This window comes from Pteronotus mesoamericanus, unplaced genomic scaffold (assembly GCF_021234165.1).
Source record: "Pteronotus mesoamericanus isolate MK-2021 breed Mesoamerican mustached bat unplaced genomic scaffold, CSHL_Meso_final scaffold_21, whole genome shotgun sequence".
Classification (NCBI taxonomy): Eukaryota; Metazoa; Chordata; class Mammalia; order Chiroptera; family Mormoopidae; genus Pteronotus; species Pteronotus mesoamericanus.
The window spans coordinates 7,104,783-7,129,812 of NW_026555310.1; the positions used below are offsets into that span (position 1 = coordinate 7,104,783).

General features: G+C 37.8%; 1 protein-coding gene across 2 annotated transcripts in view; it reads left to right on the forward strand.

Moving 5' to 3' along the window:
• The window catches only part of SLC38A4 (solute carrier family 38 member 4), a 67,922-nt gene that overhangs the window by 37,180 nt on the left and 5,712 nt on the right, over nt 1-25,030 (forward strand). For both annotated transcript variants that reach the window (XM_054591189.1, XM_054591190.1), the window contains 12 exons: nt 2,995-3,223; nt 6,959-7,049; nt 7,562-7,677; nt 10,425-10,498; nt 10,965-11,057; nt 14,995-15,076; nt 15,167-15,249; nt 15,349-15,407; nt 16,292-16,564; nt 16,696-16,775; nt 18,059-18,159; nt 19,992-20,116. In XM_054591189.1, coding sequence (XP_054447164.1) covers nt 3,105-3,223; nt 6,959-7,049; nt 7,562-7,677; nt 10,425-10,498; nt 10,965-11,057; nt 14,995-15,076; nt 15,167-15,249; nt 15,349-15,407; nt 16,292-16,564; nt 16,696-16,775; nt 18,059-18,159; nt 19,992-20,116 — 1,296 coding nt within the window. In that variant the 5' untranslated portion in view covers nt 2,995-3,104. The remainder of the gene's footprint in view (nt 1-2,994; nt 3,224-6,958; nt 7,050-7,561; nt 7,678-10,424; nt 10,499-10,964; nt 11,058-14,994; nt 15,077-15,166; nt 15,250-15,348; nt 15,408-16,291; nt 16,565-16,695; nt 16,776-18,058; nt 18,160-19,991; nt 20,117-25,030) is intronic.

The following is a 25,030-nucleotide window of genomic DNA, read 5'->3' on the forward strand; positions in this document are numbered from 1 at the left end:
AAGATAGAAAATAAAGGGAAAAATTTAGCGATATAGATCAAGAGTTCTAATATTAACTTATAAAAATTTTAGAAGGAGCAAATACAGAGGAAGAAACAGTTTTAAGATAGTATAATATTTTTATGATCAGGAGAAAGATACAAGTCTTTTAATTGAATGGGCTCTCCATGTCCAGAATAATATGAATTTTTATAACTATTCACATCTAGTTGCACACTGGAGAAATTCCAGATAATAATGAGAAAAATTCTAAAGTCATTCAGACAGAAAAAATCAAACAAAGAAGAATCAGATGCATCAGTAGAAGCTAGAAGTCAAGAGATAAATGTCTTCAACATTATGAAGGAAAATGATTTTGAATCTAGAATTCAATCAACCATGTTTGATGGCAAAGTAAAGACATTTTCCAACATGAAAAAGTCAGAAATTTTGTTTACAAACACATAGGACATGTCTGAAAAAAATTTTTAAAGGTAGTATTTCACCACAATGCAAAATCAGTTGAAGAAAGAAGGTGGAATGATAGTCAAGAAACATTGGCAGCTGAATGAGACCCAAAGGGTGAAGGAGAAACTGCTCAGAAAGTAAAAAATATGGCAAATCCACTTTCAACATTTGAGTTATAGAAGATAATATTTCATTTATTGTATAGTCAAACATACCACTTGGTTCTTTGGGTCATACTATTTACACAATCACAATGTTGTAAATCCTGATGATTGGTTTTTAGTGTGTAGAAACAATGTGTAGAAAATTATGAGATATTTGTCTTACAGAATAGTATGAAAATAGAATCTGAACTTTGTAAAAGTATTTAATTAACTAAAACAGAAATGTGTGATAAGGAAGGATAGAAAGAAGTATGTAATTTCCTTATCTTTCATAGGTACCAGCCCAGAGTTGATAAGCCAAGTCAGAGAGGTTTTAGTGAATAATTTAAATTTAGAATGGCTAAATTTAAAGAACTAAAAACAGGAACTGCCATTAGTGGTTGCTTCTGAGAAGTGAAGCTGGTCTGTGTGATGGGTGAGAGAAATCTTTCTATTCATTTAGTGCAAGATTCTATTTTTATTCTTAACCATGTGCACGTTTGACTAGCATTCTCTCAGGTGGATTTTAAGATTTTTCTCTTTATCTATGATGTCTTATACTACCTCCTATTTATGAATATATTCATTTTTATTCCTCCTGCTTAAAGTACTGTGTACTTGGTTTTAAACCCTGTAGATTATCATCTTTTTTTCAGTTCCAGACAATTCTTTGCCATTACATCTATTTTTCTCTTCTCTCCCTAGTTTCACAATTCTCTCATACTAGAATAACTATTACACTATGTTTAAACTTCTTATTCTTGTTTTTTCCCCAAGTCCCTTAACTTTATATTTTTCTTTATCTCTTTGTGATATAATTTGAGTGATTTCCATAGATCTATCTTCCAGTTTCATTACTCTCCCTTCAGCTGAGTTTTCTTTATGTCAATGACTACATTTTTTTTTTATTTTAAGAGTTCTTTTTTGGGGGGAGGGCTCTTTTTAAATCCAGTCTGACCTTCTTTTATAATGGTCTTATTCTACAGATGCTATTTCTTACTTTAAATCTTTTTATTATTTTCATTATATTATTTTTAAAGTCACTTTTTAGTTGCTTTACTATTTGTAGTTCCTCAGGTGTGGATCTTGTCATTTCTCATGCCTCCTGATGCTCATCCTAATGAGTTTCCATACGTGTTTTGTAACTTTTGTAATTTGGAGTGTGAATTGCCTTCCACAGATACGCTGCAGCAGCACTGGATTGTGTGAACATTTCCATATATACATGTTAGGGAACTTACGGATTTCATGAGTTCTAAAGCAATTTTTATGTTAGTTTCTCTGCTCAGGATTTCCTTACCAAATGGATAGTACACATTTCAGAACCGCACCTTGCAAGAGTAATAGCATTTTCCCCAATATAATGGTTTGGCACGACCTGAATGATTCTAAGAGTAAACACTTCAGACATTATATCAACAACATGATGGATTTGTAGCTTTTTCCCCCCCACAATGCCAGTCTGCCCCTTTTCATTACAATTGAGAAAAATAAATAAGGGGTAAATTGTTAAATAACTTGTGCTGAAGTCTAGTGAATTAAAGGTAGAAGAGATCTAAAAGCTGAATCTCTTTGTTGTTAAAGTGTATTTTCATTTTATGTGGATGGTGACTGATGCTGATTCAATGATAAACCTGTGGCTTTTGTTATTGTACTTAACTTGGGCTTCATGATCCAAGTGCCTGGAACATGGCTTCCTGAGCCTGATCCTACCCTGCTTTGCATGTTATCAAGCATTTTGACAGTGTTAATTCTTTCATGCACAATTAGCAGATTAAAATGGTAATTTTTGTATGTTACTGCTGGTAGGGACACTTACAGGTTCTGTGTTGGCAGATCTTCCTTTGTCAACACTTATTTTGTCTCCCTTTCTTTTAAGTCATGCAATCTGCTTACAAATACCTAAAGCTTTTTGGAGGTAGAAGAGAGAAAAGGGGTGATAAATGGTAGCAGAAGGAGACTGGACTTGGGGCTGAGAACACCCAGTACAATATACAGATGATGTATTATAGAACTCTACACTTGAAAACTATATAATTTTATTAACCAATGTCACCCCAATAAATTCAATAAAAACTTTTTAAAAACCAACCAAATACTTAAAACTTCTTGAAGTCTATTGTTACATCTTAAGATTTATTTTTTCTCCCCATGGTGACTAGCCAAGCATGTGTCATTTTCACATATATAGGGACTCTTGTTATAAACATGTTCTGATTTGGCAATGTATTAATAATTTTCTTCCTACAATTCAATTCAATCTTTCTGGACATATTTGTGTGAAGTTTTCAGGACTGCACTTCCTTTCTACATTTTTATAGAGAGCACACACAAAGTAGGTAATTCTTATTCATTTATCTCATTTAAAGAAAATTATTATGATTGTTTTGTGTTCTGGTTGCAGAACAGTGTGCACTGAACATCCATACAAAGTAGAAGAGCCTTAAGCTGAAGGCACAGGATACTTTTTACCCTGAAGGAGCTCGTGTGGACCAGGAAGCGCTGACAGCTCAAATGGATCCTGTGGAACTGAGAAGTGTCAACATGGGACCTGACGACGAGAGCAGCAGTGGGGACAGCGCTCAGGATAGCTACCCCGGGCTGGGGAGCCTCGAAAAGGCAGCCATGAGCAGGTACGCCTCTCGAAATGGCCTGGCTCTGTGGAAGAATTGGACGGGTTTATGGACAGGGAAAACAAGGTGCTTGTCCGGAAGAACTGGATTGATTACCTATCTGAGAGATAACGATGACATTGATGTTAACACATCAACTCCCTGATCCTGAAGGGCACATTTTATACCACTTTTATACGTGAATCCTCTGTGTGACTAATTTAGAATTGCAGTTACAGTGTTCTTATCCCCATTAAATATATAGAGTAACTTAAATTATATTAGCCTATCACTGCTTTTACCCATTGGATCATTCTATCTTAGATTCCTCTTCCTTTGACTACCCTTTAAAATTTGCTCCATGTCAAGTTCCGGAGGGATTCTTTTCTCACTAAAAGTGCACTATCAGCAAGCTCCTTCATAGCTATCATGGTTTCACCCACTAAATACATGAGATATATATATATCTATATCTGTGTATATGCATACACACACACATATGGAAAGCCATCAGGAGGAAGCACTATTCTTCCTCTAAAGAGTCAGTGCAGTAAATTTTAGGGTTGTTGGACTAGAAAGGCTCTGGAGATGGAATCATGGCACTTTTTAGAGCAGGAAAAACAATGTAGTAAAATTCAGGGCTTTGGAATCTGCATAGTAGTCGCTTAACGCTGGAGAAGATATTTATTTTCATTGAGCTTCAGTGGAAAATGGGGAATGGAAAAGTAGCACCCACTTTTTTGAGAATAAAATAAACACCTAGAATATATATAGAACTCAGTAATCTTTTGTTCTTTCTCCTCTGCTTCATGACCCTTAATGAATAGACCCAAATCTGAGGGCCCTTTTGTTTCTGAGAAGGATGCACACAGATTTGAGCTCTGCAGAGGTAGCCAAGCTGAAGGAGACACTTTCCCAAGGAGAGGTCTATCGAGCCATTCCACTTGGTCCTCTCAAAGCCATAATGGAAAGAGCAAAGATGCTTTTGTTCAGCTTCATACAACATGTTCTGGACTGCTCATAGTGCCTTACCTTTTCACTTCTGACTTAGACATGGGCCATCATTTTCCAATTGAATAATCACCTTAAAACGTGTTTGTTTCTGTTTGGGTTGAATTAATCCCTTAAACGAACATTTTTGAAAAATTCAACATAATGCGTTTATTTGGAATCCTTATACTTGTGTTTTCAATACATACTGGATTCAGATTCAAAACGTTTAGGACACCAGGGACATTTCTCATATATTTTATACAGTCTTGGCATGTTTTATGGATACAACTCATCCCATGCCAAAATAAGATCATGCAAATGCCTTGAAAAAGAAAATCTAATTACTTCCACATTCTAAATTTTAAAAATTACTCATGGACTAAAGGATTCTAAGTTATTGATTAAGGTAAAAAGTAGAATGTTAGATATTTCTGAGTTTAACTCATTTTTATTTTTATCCTTAGGCCCATTTTAGACTCCATTTCATCTTGTTGTCTCAGACTCCAATTATGAATATTATATACCAGTCTCCACATAACAAGTATATTAACTACAGACTAAAAAAAGCACAAAAGTGGGAGAGTGCCGAGATGGAAGAGGGCAGCGTCTGAGGGCCACACGCTTCCCCTGAGAAATAGGAGAGAACACCAGGGAATGTTTCTAATTTGTTTGCGCACTTGAGGTTCTTGAAAACCCACACCTTAGGTTCTAGAAAGCACGTAAAACTTTGTGATTTTGTTTGTTGGTTTTATCAATACCAGATAAGTGTTCTCCATTCTCAGAAGGTAACCTCATTATCCTTCCTCCTCACAAGATTATTTTCAGGATTCATTCCGATTATTAAATATAATTTGCACAGTTCTCCCATAATAATTATTTTCCACTTTTCTAAGTGTTATTTTAATGAAATATTCTCCAGTTATTTTATCTTACTATGTCATGTAAAAAATGCTCTAAAAATCACAACCATCTAATTATAAAACAATTTTTTAATTGAAATTATTTTTATTATATAAACCATGTCTCTGAGGACAAGGCCATATATTACATTATACAACAATAACATGATAACCAAAAGCCCAGCAAGAGGGCATATACTAACAATTTTCAACCAGCATCCATTCTCTCTTTCTATTTTATTTTTAATCTTTATTGTATTTTTTCACAATTCAGTCCCCTGATACTCCATGCCCATGTCCATGAGCTCTTTTTCTTTTTTGCTCAACCCCCTAACCTCGCCCCCCTCAGCTGCCACCCTGCTCTCCGTCTGTGAGTCTGTCCCCCTTTTTCTTGTTATTTCCATTGTTCCTTAGATTCCACATATGAGTAAAATCATATGGTATTTGTCTTCCTCTGAGTGGCTTATTTCACTCAGCATAATGTTCTCCAGGTCCACCCATACTGTCGCAAAGTATAAAATTTTCTTCTTTTTTACAGCTGAGTAGAATTCCGTTGTGTAAATGTCCCATAGTTGTTTTACCCACTCATCTACTGATGGACACTTGGGCTGCTTCCATACTTGGTGATTGTAAACAACACTGCAATGAACATAGGGGTGCTTATGTTCTTTCGAATTAGTTCCTTTGGATGTATTCTCAGAAGTGAGATAGCTTCGTCGAAAGGCAGATCCATTTTTAGTTTTTTGAGGTGACTCCATACTGCTTTCCACAGTGGCTGCACCAATCTGCATTCCCACCAACAAGGCAAAAGTGTTCTTTTAACTCAGAAGCATGCATTGTTGAGCATTTCATATGACAAAAAGAAAGCCTCTCTGATATTTTGCAGCGTCAAAATGCAATGGTGGCAGCTGGACTCATTAGTTAAGCCTCCTGGAAATGTGGCTGAGACTAGATTCATACCCTCATAGCCCCTGGCATGTGACTGCAGGAGCTGACCAGGACGGGTAGGGCTGAGCGGCTCCCAGCCCGTGCCCAAGTAGACCACAATCTCAATGTTCCCTCAAGAGTGACATTTTAATGCCCTGCTTCCCTCTCAACTCTCCTGCTAATTCATTGGGTCTCTTCAATGTTTTTCTTAGTTTCATTCATTGCCTAATAACCCAAGCATATTTTCATAGCAATTGAAATATACCAATTCACACAACAAAAACAACCAAACACAACACTGAGCTACCACTGAACTACTTTCCTGCAAGGGTTATATGAATAAATAGGTGGAACCAAAAAAGAGGAAAGTATCCGCGGGATGCTGGACACGGAGCCTGCTGGGGGTAGGCATGCCACTTCACCTACCTGAGCCACAGCCGCCAGTCCTTAGAGTAGGGGCACCATAAGCACTCTCACAGGGATATTTGAGCATCAAATAAAATGAGGACCATAGTGCCTAGGCACTTAATAAGTATTTATTGAATTAATAAAATCCGATTATGTTGTGGTAGTAGCTGAGAAACCTCCATTACAACTCTTTATCCTTCCTTTGGAAGGGCTCTAAGTGAGAACAAAATTAGTTCTAATTATTCTCTTCCCTGCACAGTTAATGTGGGGAGGAGAAATATGGCTTTAAAAATTCCAGCTAAAACCAGTATTTTCTTCCATAACTTCTTCCCTCCTTCCCATAACTGGAGCTCAGTTATTGGTCTTGAAGGAACACTTGTGAGGAGGAAAAGAGAAAAAAGAGTTTTGGGTGTCTTGTTTTTCCTCCCCTTAGTCAGTTACTGAGATCACCCGAACACATAAAATATAATTCAGAACATTGACTTAGATGTGTTTACTTTCTTATTTTCTTTTTTATATGTGTGTTCAGTCAATTTGCTAATGAAGATGATGAAAGTCAGAAATTCCTGACAAATGGATTTTTGGGGAAAAAGAAGCTGGCAGATTATGATGATGAACATGTAAGTGGACCTCTGCTCTCAGGCAATAAACAGGACTTGAGGGTGTCTCATCTACCTAGGTCTCTGTGGGAAAACAGTGTGACTGAAATTTTCCAAGCCTTGATCAGCACATTCTCTGTTTATTCAGGCCCTTACTGGAATAAGGGCTTGTTTTTCCTGTTCGCCATATGGCTACATAAATCATTTATGAAATTTATTTGTTTTTTGGAGAAATCATTCTAACCCAAATGTAATCTGCAATCATACATGCTTTCCCTTCTTTATGTTATTCAACCTGTATTTTCTCTTTTTACTGAGACCCTTGCTAAGGCTCAGCACAGCATTCCATTGAAAATTACATGGTTTTTTATTGAAGCTGAGTCAATAAAAAGCTTTCATTCACTGTGATTTTTATCTTAGTCTTTTATCTTACACAATAATCTCCAGTAAAGATAATGTGAAAATAAGAATAATCCAAAAGTGGTTCATCTTCTGGGAAATATTTGCTTATAATGTGTCCCTTTTTCTTCAAGCATCCCGGAACCACCTCGTTTGGAATGTCTTCATTCAACCTGAGCAACGCCATCATGGGCAGCGGCATCCTCGGCCTGTCCTACGCCATGGCCAACACAGGGATCATACTTTTTATGTGAGTGAGCGGACATGCCTGCCTTGGGTTTGAAGCCCATGCATACCTGGTGTTCTTCTAATTAACAGTTTGAACTTTGATCTTTGTGCACAGAAATAATCTGAGAAATTATTAGCAGATCCCTCTTGCTTTTGGGTAAAACAGCAACTTGAAGAATAATCAGAGCAGTTGAATCATGGTCCTTGTTCAGCCACCCATCCCCTAACCAAATGGCAGAAACTTTACGTGCTCAAACAACCAAAGTGATGGAGGGGCTCCCCAACCCCAGTCTACAGGACCATTTTAGAAAGAAATTCATTATTCAGTGGATGCTTACAATAATTTGGTGTTTAATAGTCAAACGATTTTTCTCAGAAGCAAATCTGACTTTATAACACTCTTAGGAGAGAGACCCATGCCATCCAGGGCCCTGCATACTCTGGGCCTCTGTCATCCCTCATCCCTCATGTCTCTGGGCACCAGGTGTACAGGGCACACTGTCTCTCCATCCCATGAAGATGCTCTGTTTTTTTTCTCACCACAGGGCCTTTGTATATGCTGTGGGAATCCTCTCCTTTTCCTTTTCATGCAGTTAACTCCTGACATCTGAGCTCAGCCTCATCTCTGTGCTGGCTTCCCCAGCCTCCGTGACTGGGACAAACTACCTTATGATACACTTAATCACCATTTTAAATATTTTAGTGCAGTTGTATGATTCATTTGATTAATGTCTATCTTCCTTGCTACACCATAATCTCCAGACAGTTGAGCTTATGTCTGTTTTTACTTATCACATGTCTATATCCCCAAGACCTAGTACTGGCTTGGAACAGGGAATATTTGTGGAATGGCCCGAGTTTATTCTTAAAGCTATGCACTTTAATCAAACATGGCCAAATGCTGCCTAAGATTAGTAATGTCACATAGCTGACCTGGGGGATGGATGCTGCATTGTCTGTGACAGACAGCCACAGATGTCTGTGTGCATTACATACTCCCTGGTGTTTTCCAAGACACAGTTGGCAGCACTGAAATTCTTCACAGGAATAAAGTCTAATGTTAACCAGGCATCTGTGTGAATGTAGACCACAATCTCCAGTGCAATGCTAGAGCATTAAATGACTGTCTAAGAATGCAACATTTGTATTACCCATATATGCTATTTATGTCCTGAACATCACTTATGATTAGATAATCACACAGCTATTTGCGAGCGAAGTATCAGACACGACTATAAACATTTATATTGTGTTAGTGCTTTCATTGAAGTGTTTTAGTTACAATATTGTTTAGCTGAATGGGTTTTTATATTCAAAATCAACTTGATTTTTATAAGCCATGTTTGAAATAAACTCATTTGTAAGATTTTCTGAACCTTAATGACTATAGACGTATTCACATATGTTGCTGTATATATACTTTTTCTCATTAATTATGTATACTATCAAAATAATTAGGAAGCCAGCATATATCACTGATGAAAAGAAAAAAATCATTTCCCTGTCCTAGGGCCAGATTATTCTCATGGGAGGAGAATATTCCACTTTTAAAACCAAGGGCCTCATTTCAGGCTTATAAACATGTAGCAGATTAATTTGGCCAGATAAATTAAGTTGCTAGACATTGGGGGTATGTTTTGGGTATCTAAGCAGCACAGATTGGATTCAGCTCTCTCTCTTAATTCACAGCAAGTAACACAGGATTTCATTGGTTTTACTCTTAGTATCTTCTGCCAAAGCAAGCCTGTGTTTAGAATACAGGATATGTTCAGTACTTTTCCAACGAACAAAATTGTGCAATCTAAATTACGTAATGCTTTAAAAACAGATAAGTTCATGAGGCATACAGAAAAATATATGAACAAGTCATTGATTATTTAGTTCTGGTACTGCATAGTAGAGTAGTTATAAAGTTAATAACTCATGGTCCAAATGTACAGCTGCAACACTGACTTCACAGGAATTACCGAAGAATATGATCAATTGCAGGAAAAATGTTTAGTGTGCCCTTATCTTGTAAAAACAGACAAAGAATACAGGGTTGTTCTTTTTTTAAGGTCAGGTAAAGTTTAGTATTGCTCCTTTAATTATTATATAACTGGCTCTATCCGTCTTATTTTTGCTCCTCAATTCTTGATCACCATCTACATAAAGAGATCATACATGCATATGGACATGTGGAGGGTCCTGAGATGATTTTTTCTGAATATAAATTTCCCTGCACCTTATACTTACGTTTCTCTGTTTCTCTCTTACACAGGCAATTGCTTGCCCCTCTGGGTCTCCCACTTGACCTCTAAGTGCCGGGTCAGTAGTGATGGAGCTCAGTCTCTGCATGCTGTGGCTTCTGTTTCTAGATTTTAGATTAAGGTTTAGTCAGACTATTGAATAACCCTTCAATTATATATGTTGGTGCACTATCATGCAAATATGATGTACATAGGCCCATTGACTGAGAAAGTAGTTGTGGTATTTGCTAATTTTGCCATACATTTAGCATCCTAGTTAAGTTATGAACCAGATTTTATTACAGGGTAACATTAAAAAAAAGATATGTTAGGAATTTCAGGTAGTGAGTTTTGGTACACAAGTAGCCAATTCCATTTTTGTGACATTAAAGAGTATGTGTGGAGCTCTGAAATGAATATCTCAGCTTCCCCCAAATCCACACACTTTTGAAAGTTAATGATTGAAAAGACCAATGTGATAACTTATTGTAATATCTGTTATTATGCCTTATTTATTTTTTACTCTCTATTCCCTTCACAGAATCATGCTGCTTGCTGTGGCAATATTATCACTCTATTCAGTTCACCTCTTATTAAAGACTTCGAAAGAAGGAGGTATGCTGCCTGTTCATTAAGTCTAAAATGTTCCATTTTGTTTCTTATTGAAGGGTATGTCAGTCTACAGCTCCATAACTACAGGATGATTTTGGTCAACTTCACATGCCATTTTCTTCTGACCCCAATGACATGGTTTCTCAATGTTTTTAGTTATTTGGGCAACTAAGAGCAATAAAAGTCAACTGGCTCAAGTGGAAGCCAAAGAGATAAAGAGATTTTTGGTGAATAATGCAAATAAGAGTTTCAACTTGTTTCGTGGAGCTTACATGAATAAAGTCATTACTTCTTGTTGAGAATATTTTAATATATTTTGCATTCTTTTTGAGATTGTGCCTTTTGAGTTTATAATTTCTATGTGGTGTTTATTCATATGTGAGACTCCAGTTGAGAATTATATTATAGAATTATTGTAGTCTAAAATAATCAATCTTTTTTAACAAGGGCATTTTATTTTTGATTGTAGGGTCTCTAATTTATGAAAAATTAGGTGAGAGGGCATTTGGATGGCCTGGAAAAATCGGAGCTTTTACTTCCATTACAATGCAGAACATTGGAGGTAAGGGGATATAGCTTTCAATAAGCTACTTAAACTTTCTAAAGAATGTTTAATATATAAGAAAACTGTTACAGCAATACACAAGCCCTTAAATACAGAAAAATAGATGCTTTGTAGTTTTTAAATTTAAAAAAATGTTTTTTTAAGTAGACTCACTCTCCTTTAATTAAAAAAAATAGCAATATGTAAGAATGTAATACTATTTAAAACCCTACCGATTGAATTCTAGAATTAAAATATAGAGTAAAACCTTCCTTGAAATCTGGGTGTCAGCCTAAATCTTCCCCTCGCTCTCTAACCCTGAATGTTCAATCAAACACCAGCCAGCTCCTGTTCATTCTATCTCTTAACCTCTTCAGTCTTGCCTCTCATTCTCTTCTTATCACCATAGTGATCACCTGAACTTGAGCTTCCCCTGCTCCCATCTCTAACTCATTCTCCAGATTAAGTTTCTCAAATTCAAATCTACTTTTGCTTCTCCTATGCCTAAGATTCTTCTTCCACCTACCCTCCCGATACCTTTCCTACCAACACTCTATCTATCTATCTATCTATCTATCATCTATTAATATCTGTTTTGCTATTTCTCTATCTATCCCCTATGTGTCCTGTGTCATACTATAACAGACTATATTCACTTCCCCTATTCTTGCAGTCTTCCACCCTAACACATACAAACATATAATTACACAGATTCATCCTCTCTCTCTCTCTCTCTCTCTCGCTCTCTCTCTCTCTCTGTCTCCTCCCATGATCTACCACTTCTCTAGGCTTTTAGGAACTACTGTTCCTTAGTTCCTCTGGGCTTTTATAGCTCTCTTTGTGGGTATTTTGTCTGTCATTATTTTTAAAAGGTATTTTAAAACCCTTGCATAGATAACAGACTTGTGGATTCTGATGCATTATGGGTTCTGAATTTGAGTCTGTTTCTGTCACAATCTGTGACCTTGGGAAAACCACTTTACTCCTCTGAGTCTAATTTTCCATCTATGAAAATAAGAGCAATATTCCACTCTCACAAGGTCATCATAAGGATGAATGAAATAAGACAACATAAGGCACATTATATGGGTTCAGTACATGCTTCTTTCTTGCCTGGCTATCAATTCAATATCCACATCTCCTGAGCCCTTCTGATTATTTTTTTAAATGGGCATTATTATAATTTTAAGACAAATAAATGCTAACTGTGAAAACTAAAGCATTACATAAAATATAAATGACAAAGAAATGTTAATGTAAGTCACCCTAGAAATAACTACTCCAGGTTTTTCTCTATGCCAAATTTAACGAATATATTGTTTCTGTTAAAATTGGATCTTCTTATAATACCAGTTTGCAGTTTGCTTTTTTAATTTAACAGTATGCCTCAGGTATATTTATATATTATACTTTTTAATGACTTTTGAGTTTTCCATTGTGCAAATGTAGCAAAATTAGTTTACTAAATCAGTTATTGATGAACAGTTGGATTGTGTCCAGTTTTTCACTATTACAAACAATGTTGCAGTAAATAAACTTGCACAGTGATCTTGCAAATACGTAACCCTGTTGGATAAATAAAAATGGATAAAAAATAAATAAAAACCACTGGAGTTATCTAGGATTTTGGGAATGTAGCAATTCTTTATAACCTTTATCTAACCTTACCTGCTATTGGTCAGGCATAGTTGTAAAGCAGAGCCAGGAGAGTAGCTAAGCAGATAAAATCCAAGGATATATTTATTTCTTCTTATATTTGTTTCTCCTCATATTTTTATGTACTAGGACTACAATCTTGGGCAGAATTTGGCAGTAACACCAGGATTGCTCCGCTCATTTTACTGGTTTGGGGTCATAAGTATTTAAGTCCCCTTATCCCCCCATCCTCCACCAAATAGACTGCTCTACATTTGGTTCAAATTTTCATCCTTATCAAGATTTAAAGTACCAAGGATGTCATAGGATCACCTCCTAGTTGACCTATTTTACTTGTTTGGACAACTGAAATAGCCATGCACATATTTAGCCCTGAATCTGACAGGCTGAGTGACAATAGCACTGTCTGTTGCTCAAAGTATAGCTGCTATTGTGCTTCTAGATAATGGAATGAACTACCAAGTGGTCTCTTGATCAAACCACACACATGAAAAGAAGTGTGGCTTTAAGGGAGTAAGATAAAATTTTATATTGTTCCTGACAGTGTTCTCACTTTGGTTACTCTAAATGTTTAGTGGTTATTTTGCCCTAAGGGAAATCACTTGTATTTCTGTATTTAGCAACTCCACATTTAGAACATTCAATTTTCTCAGTCCCCTGAAAATTAACATTTACCATGGATGTTTCAACACCAGCAGAATAATGTTGACATTACCTAGACAGGTCAGGATAATTCTGAATTTTTGAAGACCAAACACATTAACAGGGGTAACATCATTGAAAGTCAGCAATAATAGCTTCTAAAATTGAGCGGTACCTCACAGAGCCAGTTAATCAGAAATATCTCCTCTGTTTACACTCTGTAAGATTTAGCTTTAGCCAAGGTCTTTGTAAAGATTAACCAAATAATGTTTGCAGAAAATACGTCAGGTATTGTAAAAATCATTCCACTTCACAATAGAGAAGAAGCCACTGGCTTGAAATCAGGGAACTTATATTTTGGATGTGGACTGTCCTTTTCAGGCTATGTGATCTTGAACATGTCATATAAGTTTTATATCCTAAGCTGTGGAATGAAAATAATGGTATATATCTTGCCATTTAAATGGCATAATGTGCAGAACTGAACACCATTATTACATTTGTTTGAGGTTAAAGAAATATCTTTAAAATTCATTAATATTAATAGTTCTATTTACAACTTAATGTCTGCTTTAATATCTGTTAGATATAGCAAGGACTCATGGACAAAACCAAAGGGGAAGAGCTGAGGGAGGGAGGGGGCAAGGGAGAATGGTGGGGGGAGAGGCAGAGACAAATGTATTTGAAAAAAAAAATTTAAAAAAATTAAATTAAATTAAATTTTAAAAATGTTAGCAAAAACTTGCCAGAAGGATGTAGCATACAGTTAATGCTAACAATGTAAAACTTGTCCGTTTATTTTTGAGTCTTTTGACTGTGTGTCAAATAACAAATCAGTATTATACTTCACTGAGCGGGTGGACTTGGCAAAGGGATGTTGCATAAACCCCTACAACTGTAGGCAAAATTGTCTATTATGCATATATATACACATATACACTTTCCCAGGGTTTGGGTTTACAGATTTCATCAGGTTTTCAGAAGCGTACACGGTCACACATATGTCACTTACCTAGATGCTCAGGAAATGTTCCCATTTTGTGTAACTTCTAATATGGCCAAGGGGAACCAGGATGTAGAGGAGAAAAAAACTGCATTGACCAAGAGGGGAGAAGCTGTCCTGTCCTGTACGCTCATCAATCCCGCATGACTCCAGTTTAGATCCACTCGCGGGGATCACGGAGGCCCAGACGGGCACCCACCTGGGGAGAGCCAGAGCAGCAGGTGCCCTGCCCTGCGTCCCCCGCCACACTGACCTCTCCTTCTGGCCCATGCGTTTTGTTGCCGACGCTCCCTCAGACTGCGCGGACGCTGAAACAGGCGCCCTCAGGGTAGCCCCATGATGACTCAGAACTAATGAGGGGCGAACCTTCCGATTGCAGCTTCACCGAAAGCCTCAGAGAAGGATTTAACACAGAATCATCACTGATACCGTTAGTGAAGTTCCATACACAAGAGGCAGAGGGCCAAATGAGTATTTTTGAAAAGCACTTGGAAGCAGTACAAAATACACAGTGGGTGACTTTTCATGCTGTTTGGTGGATTCAACGCTCATCTTACTGGGAGGAATGTATATTCCAAATGCAAGGACTTCTCACAAGTTACCTGTGACTTTAGTGCTATGAACCCTACTAAGCTGTCATGTTTTTCATTTTAGCAATGTCAAGCTACCTCTTTATCATTAAATACGAACTACCTGAAGTAATCAGAGCATTCATGGGACTTGAAGAAAATTCTGGGTATGTCTTAGCTTCTCTCTGTAATGTCCAGTGACTCGTTCTAGTTGGTCTTTTCCAATCCCAATATTCTGGTCGGTTTTTCTCTTCTAGAGAATGGTACCTCGATGGCAACTACCTCGTCATATTTGTGTCTGTTGGAATCATTCTTCCACTTTCCCTTCTTAAAAATTTAGGTAAAGTCATTTTTTATTTTAATTTTAATTTTATATTGTAATAACAAGCTGATTGTAGATGCTGTATTAACCTTCCCGAATTTCTCTGCCAACTCCTAGGTTACCTTGGCTATACCAGTGGATTTTCTCTTACCTGCATGGTGTTTTTTGTCAGTGTGGTAAGTGATTTATTGACATGATTCTTGTAGCTTGGGGAGCATGAGGTGCATTTAGTGCCTAAATTAGTGTTCTCTTTTTCGTTCAAGCACCTCACTAGCATGAAATACTTCTTGTATCACAAGCATTTTCTTTTTTTTGTTTTCTAATTTGGAGTGAGAAAAGAACAGTCAGAACAGTCATGAGTTTAAAAATAGTTGAGTTAGAATGTCAAGACCATAGCTAATAGTATGTTTCAGGCACACAATACATATTTGGACAAAAAGAACACTTCAAGGAGGAACATGACAATAACCTAGTAGTTAGAAATGTGGAGAAATAAGATGATATGAGTCCCAGGAAAGAAATGAGTAGGCGACAGAATCAGCCATATCCACATGAATCAGCCATGTTCTCCTACACGTTCCACCCATGAAGAGAGGCAACCACAGTGGGATTAAAGCAGAAATCTCTCCTAACCTCCCTCCAATCCTAGAATCTCCCCCCAAAAGAGAATTTCTCATAACATTATAGCTGCCAAATTTTAATTTCTCCAAAGAGGTAGAGAAGAAGAATTTTTAATAACCTATATTATTGTTAGTTTGAAGAAATAAAGGATGTGAAATAGAGCAAGGAAATGATCATCTTTCTCATTAAAGAGTATGCGTGAAGTTTAGGATGGATTCATGCAAAATACTGTCCTGTTGACCCCGAGGGGCAGGGCTGCCAATCATAGTTCCAACTCTTTCCTTAGGACAGAGGCTAGAGGGGGTCTCCATTATCCCTTAGTCTAAAAGGAATCCTCAGCAAAGGCCTCTTCACCTTCATCCCATAAGGCACACGTATGGATTTTCATTTCATTGTTTTCCTCAAGAGGCTAACTTTTTTTTGTAATGACTGTGTCTAGGTGATTTACAAGAAATTTCAAATACCCTGCCCTCTGCCCATTTTGGATCACAATGTTGGAAACCTGACATTCAACAATACACTTCCAATGCACATGGTAATGTTGCCCAACAACTCCGAGAGTAATGGTGTGAACTTCATGATGGATTATACCCACCAGGATCCTACAGGGCTAGATGAGAACCAGGCCAAGGGCTCTCTTCATGGCAGTGGAGTCGAGTATGAAGCACACAGTGACAAGTGTCAACCCAGATACTTTGTCTTCAACTCCCGGGTAAGTGTGAGGCATGGGCCCCTAATGAGCCCAGCAGCGTGCCCCTGAGTTTTTATTTCATTAACTGAGATGGTCTGTGATTGCCTTCTGCATTGGGATGCTAAACATGCGGTATTGTCTTTGTTTTGCAGACGGCCTATGCAATTCCTATCCTAGCATTTGCTTTTGTATGCCACCCTGAGGTCCTTCCCATCTACAGTGAACTGAAAGAGTAAGGCCGCCATCCTTTTAGCATTCTAATTTGCTTTGAAAATGGGCTCCTATGTTCAAAGGTGCTTTATTCAGAAGCATGGTTTATAGCTTTCTCTTCAGAGAAAGTGTGTGCTACAGCCACTCTTCAGTAATGTGCTTGAACCAAAAAGGTGTGAATCAAACTCCTCCCTGCACTACCTTGTCTGCTTCCTTCTCTTCTGTTCCTCCATCTTAAGGGTCCAGAGGAGGGGACTCAGGGAGGGGGAGGAGAAGCCAAAGGCTTTAAGGATTGTGGTGGGCATGGAGAATTTGAATTCAGGTTTTTATAGAAAGAAGTGATGTCACCTGAACTGGGAATTAGCATACTCATAAAGACCGAAAATTATGGGTAGGGTGACCTTACTAAGCCACTGATGTCACTTGTTGTCAGTCCCTAGCCGTTGTCTAAAAGACATTCACCACCAAGATGTACCAATGTATGATCTTCATGGTCTTACCTGTACAATGGAGACACTGGGTAGGCAATCCTGTTTCTCCCAGCTGATATTCTACAAATCACTAACACTCTTTTCCCTTTGAGGTTGTTGACATCTACTTGAGGATGAGTTGGATCTGAGCCCACTATAGCAGCTTCCCTGTTCCCTTAAGGGACAATGTCTCATAATTTTCAACTTCTTTAGTCCAAACGTCAACAATGTCAGTCTTTGTTTCCACAAAATAGCAACAATTTTCCCCATAAATTCTGATTTACCTCATACAAAATTTTTGGGATTTTTATTTTGATGTCTTTGATTTTCTTGGAAGATCACATATAGCGGTACTCTAGAGGCCTGACAATTGACTTTTAGCCACTGGGTGCCTTCTAGAATGGTTTCTAAAAGTTGTCCAGGTATACATTTCAAGCATCCTGAAATAACATCAGAATTCCTGCAAGTAGGGTTTTGCTGATTCTAGTACATACCTGTCCTCATTGAACCCACCTCATTATGAAATATTAGGGTTTTCATATTAATTATATTCTTAAAATCTCAGTAGACAAGCTTACTTATCAGCATAAAGTAAACTGATCCTCTTCTAGAAGATTGGAAGGCTAAAGGAGTGATGTTTTAGAAAAATGGAGACAAATCCTTCATGACTCTCTAAGATAAATTTAAACAAGCTAGCTATGCTTGTGAACCTGAATGAGGTTTTATAATGAGTAGCACAAACACACTTTCTTTCATTATTTCCTTATTTTAATTGTAAAACGTGATCTGTTCATAAATTTAGAAAAACAAAACTCAGTGTTCCTTTTCTTTTTAGTCGGTCTCGGAGGAAGATGCAAACAGTGTCAAATATTTCCATCACGGGGATGCTCATCATGTACCTGCTTGCCGCCCTCTTTGGTTACCTAACCTTTTATGGTAGGTCGGTCACTTTGTCAAGGTCATTCTCTTTTTGCATATCCTAGTTGGACTGATCATTAACCCAGAAGGGTATCATTCTGTTAATTACCCTCTCAAGCAACATGAACTGTAGATACAAGTACTTAGTTAACATGCTGTCTTAGCCATGCCACTTGATCTAAGAAAATGGGATCCGAACCAGCTTGGTTAACAGGTTACAACAATTTGTAAATCCACACATATTTCATTTAAAATATCTCTCAAATTTAATTGTTTTCCTTCTGGAATAGATGATATTTCTTTGGCTTGACTCCCTGGTCGATCTCAGTCTAGAAGCAATGAGAGTGAATCCAATTGCATGTTGTAAAACTATTAAGCGAATGGCAGGAAAAAAACAACAACACAGCATTGCTGAGTTGGAACTTGCTTCTTATTTACCAGTCAAGTTGAATTTGAGGGCTTGAAGCATTAGGCATTTTTTTCTTTTTTCTTTTTCTTTTCTCCCTCTTTTTCTTTTTTTTCTTTTCTTTCTCTCTCTCTCTCTCTCTTTTTTTTTTTTTTTTTGGTTTGTTTTTGCTCATCCCATTCTATACTATTATAGTGCATGGTTTCCTAAAGAAAGAAAATTACATGACAGAATTCCCTTCAATCTGTGAATGTACTATCAAAACAAAATGTGACTATGGCCACATTAGATAATACTTAAAACATTTCCTCTATGGCGTGTTAACAGGACACAAAAAGGAATAGGACTGATATTCCCTTATAGGAAGCATGGCCTTATAGACAAATTTCAGGGAGTCAAACATGGAACAGCTAGCATTTGTTCACACTAATCAATGTGAGATACATACACACACACACACACACACACTCACACTTTTTATATAAACTTAACTTTTTGCATTCTTCCAAATGACTTGAAAAATGAAAGTGATTGCAAGACAAGTTGGGGAGGAAAAAGCTGGAGGAAAGGGATCATCATTTGATTGAGCTTTATTCTATTTGACTAATATTTGGCTATTAAACAAGTACTTGCTTTAGACTGGGCATTAACTCCTTGCTGGTTTTGAGTTAATAAGTCAGGTCAATACCACTGAAGATTTTTTTTAATCCACCTTTGTCTGATTTTGAGGTGAGTAGTGGGAAAATCAGACTATACCTGGTTCTATCGGCATGTCTTTGTGCCTGAAATTTTGAATGAATGTGTTTTCCAGGAAGGCAGCTTGTTAATCTTAGAGCAATATTCATTGGGAGACCTTGTAAAAATCATACTAACTCATCCTTACATGTTAATTATACTGACTCTGAGTTTCCTAAGATGAGCAAAAACTTGAAAAAGCCAAATGTAAGTTTATCAGTCTTGTCATGGAGTTATAACTGTTGAGCTTGAAAAAATGTTTGAGATCATTTATCCAGGGTTTCCCTACTGGGTTATGAGAATCTGCCTCAAGGCTGGCTGGGCAGGTGGGGGCAGAAGAGAGTGACAGGATGTGAGGGACAGTTGGCGGGGCTTGGGCTTTGGACGCCCTTCTCCCAGAGCACCTCAGTCTATCGTCTGTTTTGTGAGGCTTCTGTAGAGCGGAGATAGGTTTATCACCATGCAAATAAGCTAGAGAAGCCTCTCAATGATTTCCTATTAGCTTCTGCAGCTTACAAAGGTTCAGAACCCCTTTGTTCAACGGTCGCAGAGCTAATAAACTCAGAGACACGGTTAAAACAGAAGCGTCTGGACTCCCAGACATAAGTTTTTCCTGCTGAACTATGTTCCCTCCATAAAATGTTGAGATAGGTAATCAGTAATGACTTGACAACATCGAATGAACTCTTTCTATTCTTCCTCTTTGCAGGAGAAGTTGAAGATGAATTACTTCATGCTTACATCAAAGTGTATACCTTCGACACCCCTCTCCTCATGGTACGCCTGGCAGTCCTTGTGGCAGTAACGCTAACTGTGCCCATCGTGCTGTTCCCAGTAAGTACATACAGTTTTGATGAAAGAATCCTGCTTGACTCCATAGATTAGTACATATGTTCTGACTTGATTTGGGTTTAATTGTAACCTAAGTTTTCAATTGCAATGCCTGAGGACATTATTATTTTTATATAGCATTTTGGAGCCACTTAAAATTGACTACTTAATATGAGAATAGAGCAAATATTTTTTAAATGTTATTTTATTTTAAGACTTCATTTATTCATTTCTAGAGAGAGGAGAAGGGAAAGAGAAAGAGAGAGAAACATCGATATGTGAGAGAAACATTTATCGTTTACCTCTTGCATGCCCTCAACCAGGGACCTGGCGCGCAATACAGGCATGTGCCCTGACTGGGAATCCAAGAGTGGCTTTTTAGTTCACAGGCCAGCACTCGACCCACTGAGCCACACCAGCCAGGGCCAGATATTTTTTGTTGTTAAGAGTTGTTGAAGTATAGGGAAAAATCATGAACTTTATATTTATTTTCCAGCCTTATTGAGGCAGAAATTTATTTTTAAATTCAAATTCAAAAAACAGATCTTGAGCTCTTATCTTGTGGATTAGTAGACATGAGTAGGAATTCATATAACTTCTGAAACTTGAAAGCCGAAACCACAATAACTTGCAAGTCATACTACATTTTCACCATAGTTTTGAAGGTATTTCATTTTTTTCCCCAGTTTATGTGCAACGATAACATCCAAAAGTCACCTTATTTAATTCCTTGAAGACTAATGAGAAGGGGATTCATGTTAAGGAAATTGCATCCTAAAACCAAATTTCTTGAAAAAGTTATATCATCCATCATGTATCTCTTTTACTTCTCCCCAAATTGACACACGTCCTCAATGCATTGCCCTTTCTTGGCATTTGCCATTGACGTCATTTTTTCTGGGATCACAGAGCAGGGCTGGTTGTGGAGGTTTGGGCAGCGTGAGTTAAAACCACCACCTATGGATAAACATAGGTCTGCGCTTTGCTGCCAACTCTTCTCCTTTCATAAACACTGAATTTACTCATTCATTTCAGGGGAAAAAATAAGCGACACAGTAACCAGCACTGTCCTGTACGGAATGTTCCGTACGGGGCCAAACATACGAGGACTACTCATGTAATGACTGCGGTTACTTTAAATGCAGTTTGTGTCCTGAAATATTTTTTGGCACATTCCTTTTTCGTGAGTGCATGAAATCAGATCCTTATTACTGTGTTGGCTAATATTTACTGTTAAATAATGTCTTGCCTCTCGTGTATCTGAAAGTATTTTAAATGACACACACACAGCTTTAGCCTAAAATCAGCTCCATGGTGGGTACAAAGCAGAAGACAGCTGTAGACAGACAGGGTAGGATAGGGTAACATTTCTAGGCAAACAACGTCACTGGGAGAAGAATATCGGGAGCCTTTCTTTCTGTACGTAAAGATAGCACTAACTAAATTTTGGTACACAGTAGGTACATCATTGTTCAATCAAAGCATTTTATAAAAGAAATCTGGTATGTGCTTCTGTATTGCTGTATTCATACAGCCTAAATACAGTGCTTTCAAGTCTTGGTCTCAGGAGATTAACAGACTTGGCCGTGGTCACACAGCTAGTGGGTAATTGTTGAACTAATGCAGTGCTCCAAGCGTAACACTGGCGGCTGGATCATGACAATGGAAAGTACAAGTCAGCCTTTCATTTACTGATGACCTTTTCACCTCAACATTAATAACCCCAACATCCCCATAGACAGTCTTCCCTTGTGTCATAGATAAGGCAGTGGTATAAATCTGGCCATCAAGAGTCATAGTAGTTTTGAAATTCCCCCCATTAGATGTCCATTACAACCAAAATTGACCATTGCGAACAAGTTTCAGAAAAATAATGAACTGCTCTCCTTCATTATCCAACGTTGGCTTTTACAACACCTTCTACATGTAATTCTGTTTTGCCCTGACAGTGTCACGTGGAGATGATCTGTATGCGCGTCCACATTTCCCTGGGTTATAAATCCCTGGAGGTTAGGGATATACACAGTGACTGATGTAGGAGAGTCTCAGCAAAGTTCACTAAGAAAAATGCTCTCCAAATGAATCGTACCTTTCCTGGAGATGTACAAACTCCCTTTTCTAGCAAAAGCATAGACTGTTCCCCTTACTGATATTCGTCTCTAATTCCAGTTTGGGTGAACGTCTGGGCTGAATGAATGGAGCCTCCGTGGATGCGCGAGATGATGTAGATGGGGGTCCAGCCTCCCTGTCTCAGTCAGTGCCACACGGCTACATTCAGACGCTTTCCCCCACAGTGACAGAAAAGTTGTTAGTGGTGTTTTTGTTTCTTACAATCTTAGAGCCAAGAATTTCAAGGTATCAAATGCTGAGTCACAGTGTGGTTCTCCTGACAGGTTTCTTTGTATCAGGAGACTCTTGACAGATAAGAAGGTTATTTACTTCATCTTGCTATCCCTATAGAAATAATGAAGCAAACAAGCAAATGAAACGCACCTCCTCCCCAAGGACTAGCTGTGCTTCCCCTTATGTAGTAAGATTCACACCGCACCATGAAACACAGAAAAACAAGTGATTCTAACAGGTTTATTAAGAACTCAGAGATTTAGATTCCACCTGCCACAGCTTACAAAAAAGAGATCATGTCTCAGATTCTCTAGTTACTTTTATTTTATTTTACTATAGTAAAATTATTCTTTTTATGTATGTTGCCTTCAGATCTGTTGTAAAGTGTCTGTAGGTATAAGCACAGAAATATGGCAGATGTTGCTATGAAAACTGGAGTGGAACTGTGACCCATGGGTATCGTTCTAAGCAATCCTAAAAGTAGAACTGTGGTTTATTCCCTTTTCATGCAATTCAGACCTAAAGCTCCCACTTTCTACCCTGCCACTGCATTTCTGACTTTACATTAGGTCCCTACGTTACAACATAGCACCTCCTAAGAGGTCTTGTTCAGAACACTTTTTCTAGAGCTGCGTAGAACTTTGCTGGAATCATTCTGGTCAAAACCCATGGCTGTTGCTGGGGACTCTCCCCACCCCCGACAGCATCTGACCTACATTTCCAGGTTCTTATCAGTTTGTGTCTGTAGAGAAAAGGGCACTTAGATAAGTGGAACAGCAGGCAGTGCTTTGTGGGTAATCAGCCAGAGCGACCTCTACCCTGACATAGGTAAACAGAATTGCTAAGGATCTTTTGATCCCAGGCTCACTTGTCAAGGCTGCATTTTAACCTGGAATGACCAGCAAGTCTCCTTCTGTTCTTCTGCACCTCCACCTACCACCGCCAGCAGCCTGCTGTCTCCCTGTTCGCCTGGCTGCCTTCTTCAGGAATGAATGCCTTGGCAGCCCTCTGTGTCTTCAGTTCTGTTTGGGGTGCTGCCATTCCTTACTCGCTATGAGAGGCAAGCATTCACCATTTATTTCAACCATTTTTCTTGTAAACTCTCTGTCTCTTACATCATTGGGCTAAACCTTCATCTCTCTGGGAGCCATGTGACCTTTAGAAACTCTTTATATTGTACGTATAGGATTGCCTCTAACTCAGCTTATTGAGTTAAATGCATTACTTTAACAAAGGACTAAACAGCACATAGACGTGAGCTCTGCCTTAAAATAACCTATATTCTAGTTGTTTATCCTATAAACTTAGCACTTTCAGACAAACAAATTCTTAAGCACTGTGTATGTACCATAGAAAGCTCATTTTAACCCTACTAATTAGACCAGTTGGGCAATATTAAGTAAGCACTAATTGTAGGACATAACGTAGAATTTATAGTCTGTGGGGAAAACAAAATCAAGGCATTTGCTTTCCCCAGTCCTTTTCACAATGACTTTCATCATTTTTGCTAATCCAATTTTCAAAATCTGTTACAAAGTCTCCCTTAAACCATTTCCAGAGACTGTCTGGTTTGCCGTTCTGGAAATGAAATTGCCTTTTAAAACTGAACAGATGGCTTCAATTTTTGGTGGAGTGGTATGAATGGAATGTCACATTCGAAACTGCAAGCAATTCAGCTGGAAGTTTTTGTCATTCATACATACATACAGTGTTTCAAAATACTATATTTTACATTTTCTCTCTTTTAAGTAAATTCCCATCTCCATGCCACAAGAGACTTCAGAAGTAAAATTTTTAAGTGAAAATCAATCCCAGCACTTCTAAAAGTGTGAAGTCCCGGCTTAACTGAAGTGCTCACTTACTGAAAAGCCAATAGACTAATTCCACTAAGTCCAAATTGTCTTCTAAAAGATCCCAAAGATAAGACTAAGTTCAACTTTGTTAAGCTGTTCAAACAGGACTGGCACGCCCTCCGTCCACCCACGAGGACCTTTTTATCCAGTTACATCAGGGTAACTTGAGCGGCTGCTGTGAAAGGAGAGCCTCTCTTGACCCTTCACCTACTTATTTCAGCTGTTGAAATAGGACTGAAATCTGTCAAGGATCCTGAAGGGAGGGGAAAGATTCATCCTGCTTAATGTAATTCAGCATTTATTGAGTGCCTGCTGTGTGCCAGACTCGAAGCTAGAAACTCAGAGGAATGTTAACATTATTAGTTCCTTGCCTTTTTTTGCATTTATAATCTATAATTGAGGGTGGGGCAATAAAAGAGGAAAGAGAAAAAGAAGTAAACACAAAGAGTATTATATTGTAAAAATGTATCAGAAAAGAGTTAAGTACAATGCAAAATTAAAGAAAACCAAGGGTTGTAAAAATTCCGTTTGCAATCCCATGCAAATCAATTCAGTGCTCCCCTTAATATGTGATCAGTCTGATGAGAAGTAATTAGAAATCAACAAGACTTTTAATGTATCTCTGAATTATACCTTTTATATGTTATTTTATCTTTTTCTGACTGATATTATTTTTAAGAAAAAATTCTGAAACCTGAGGAAATGAGCACAAGATAAATAT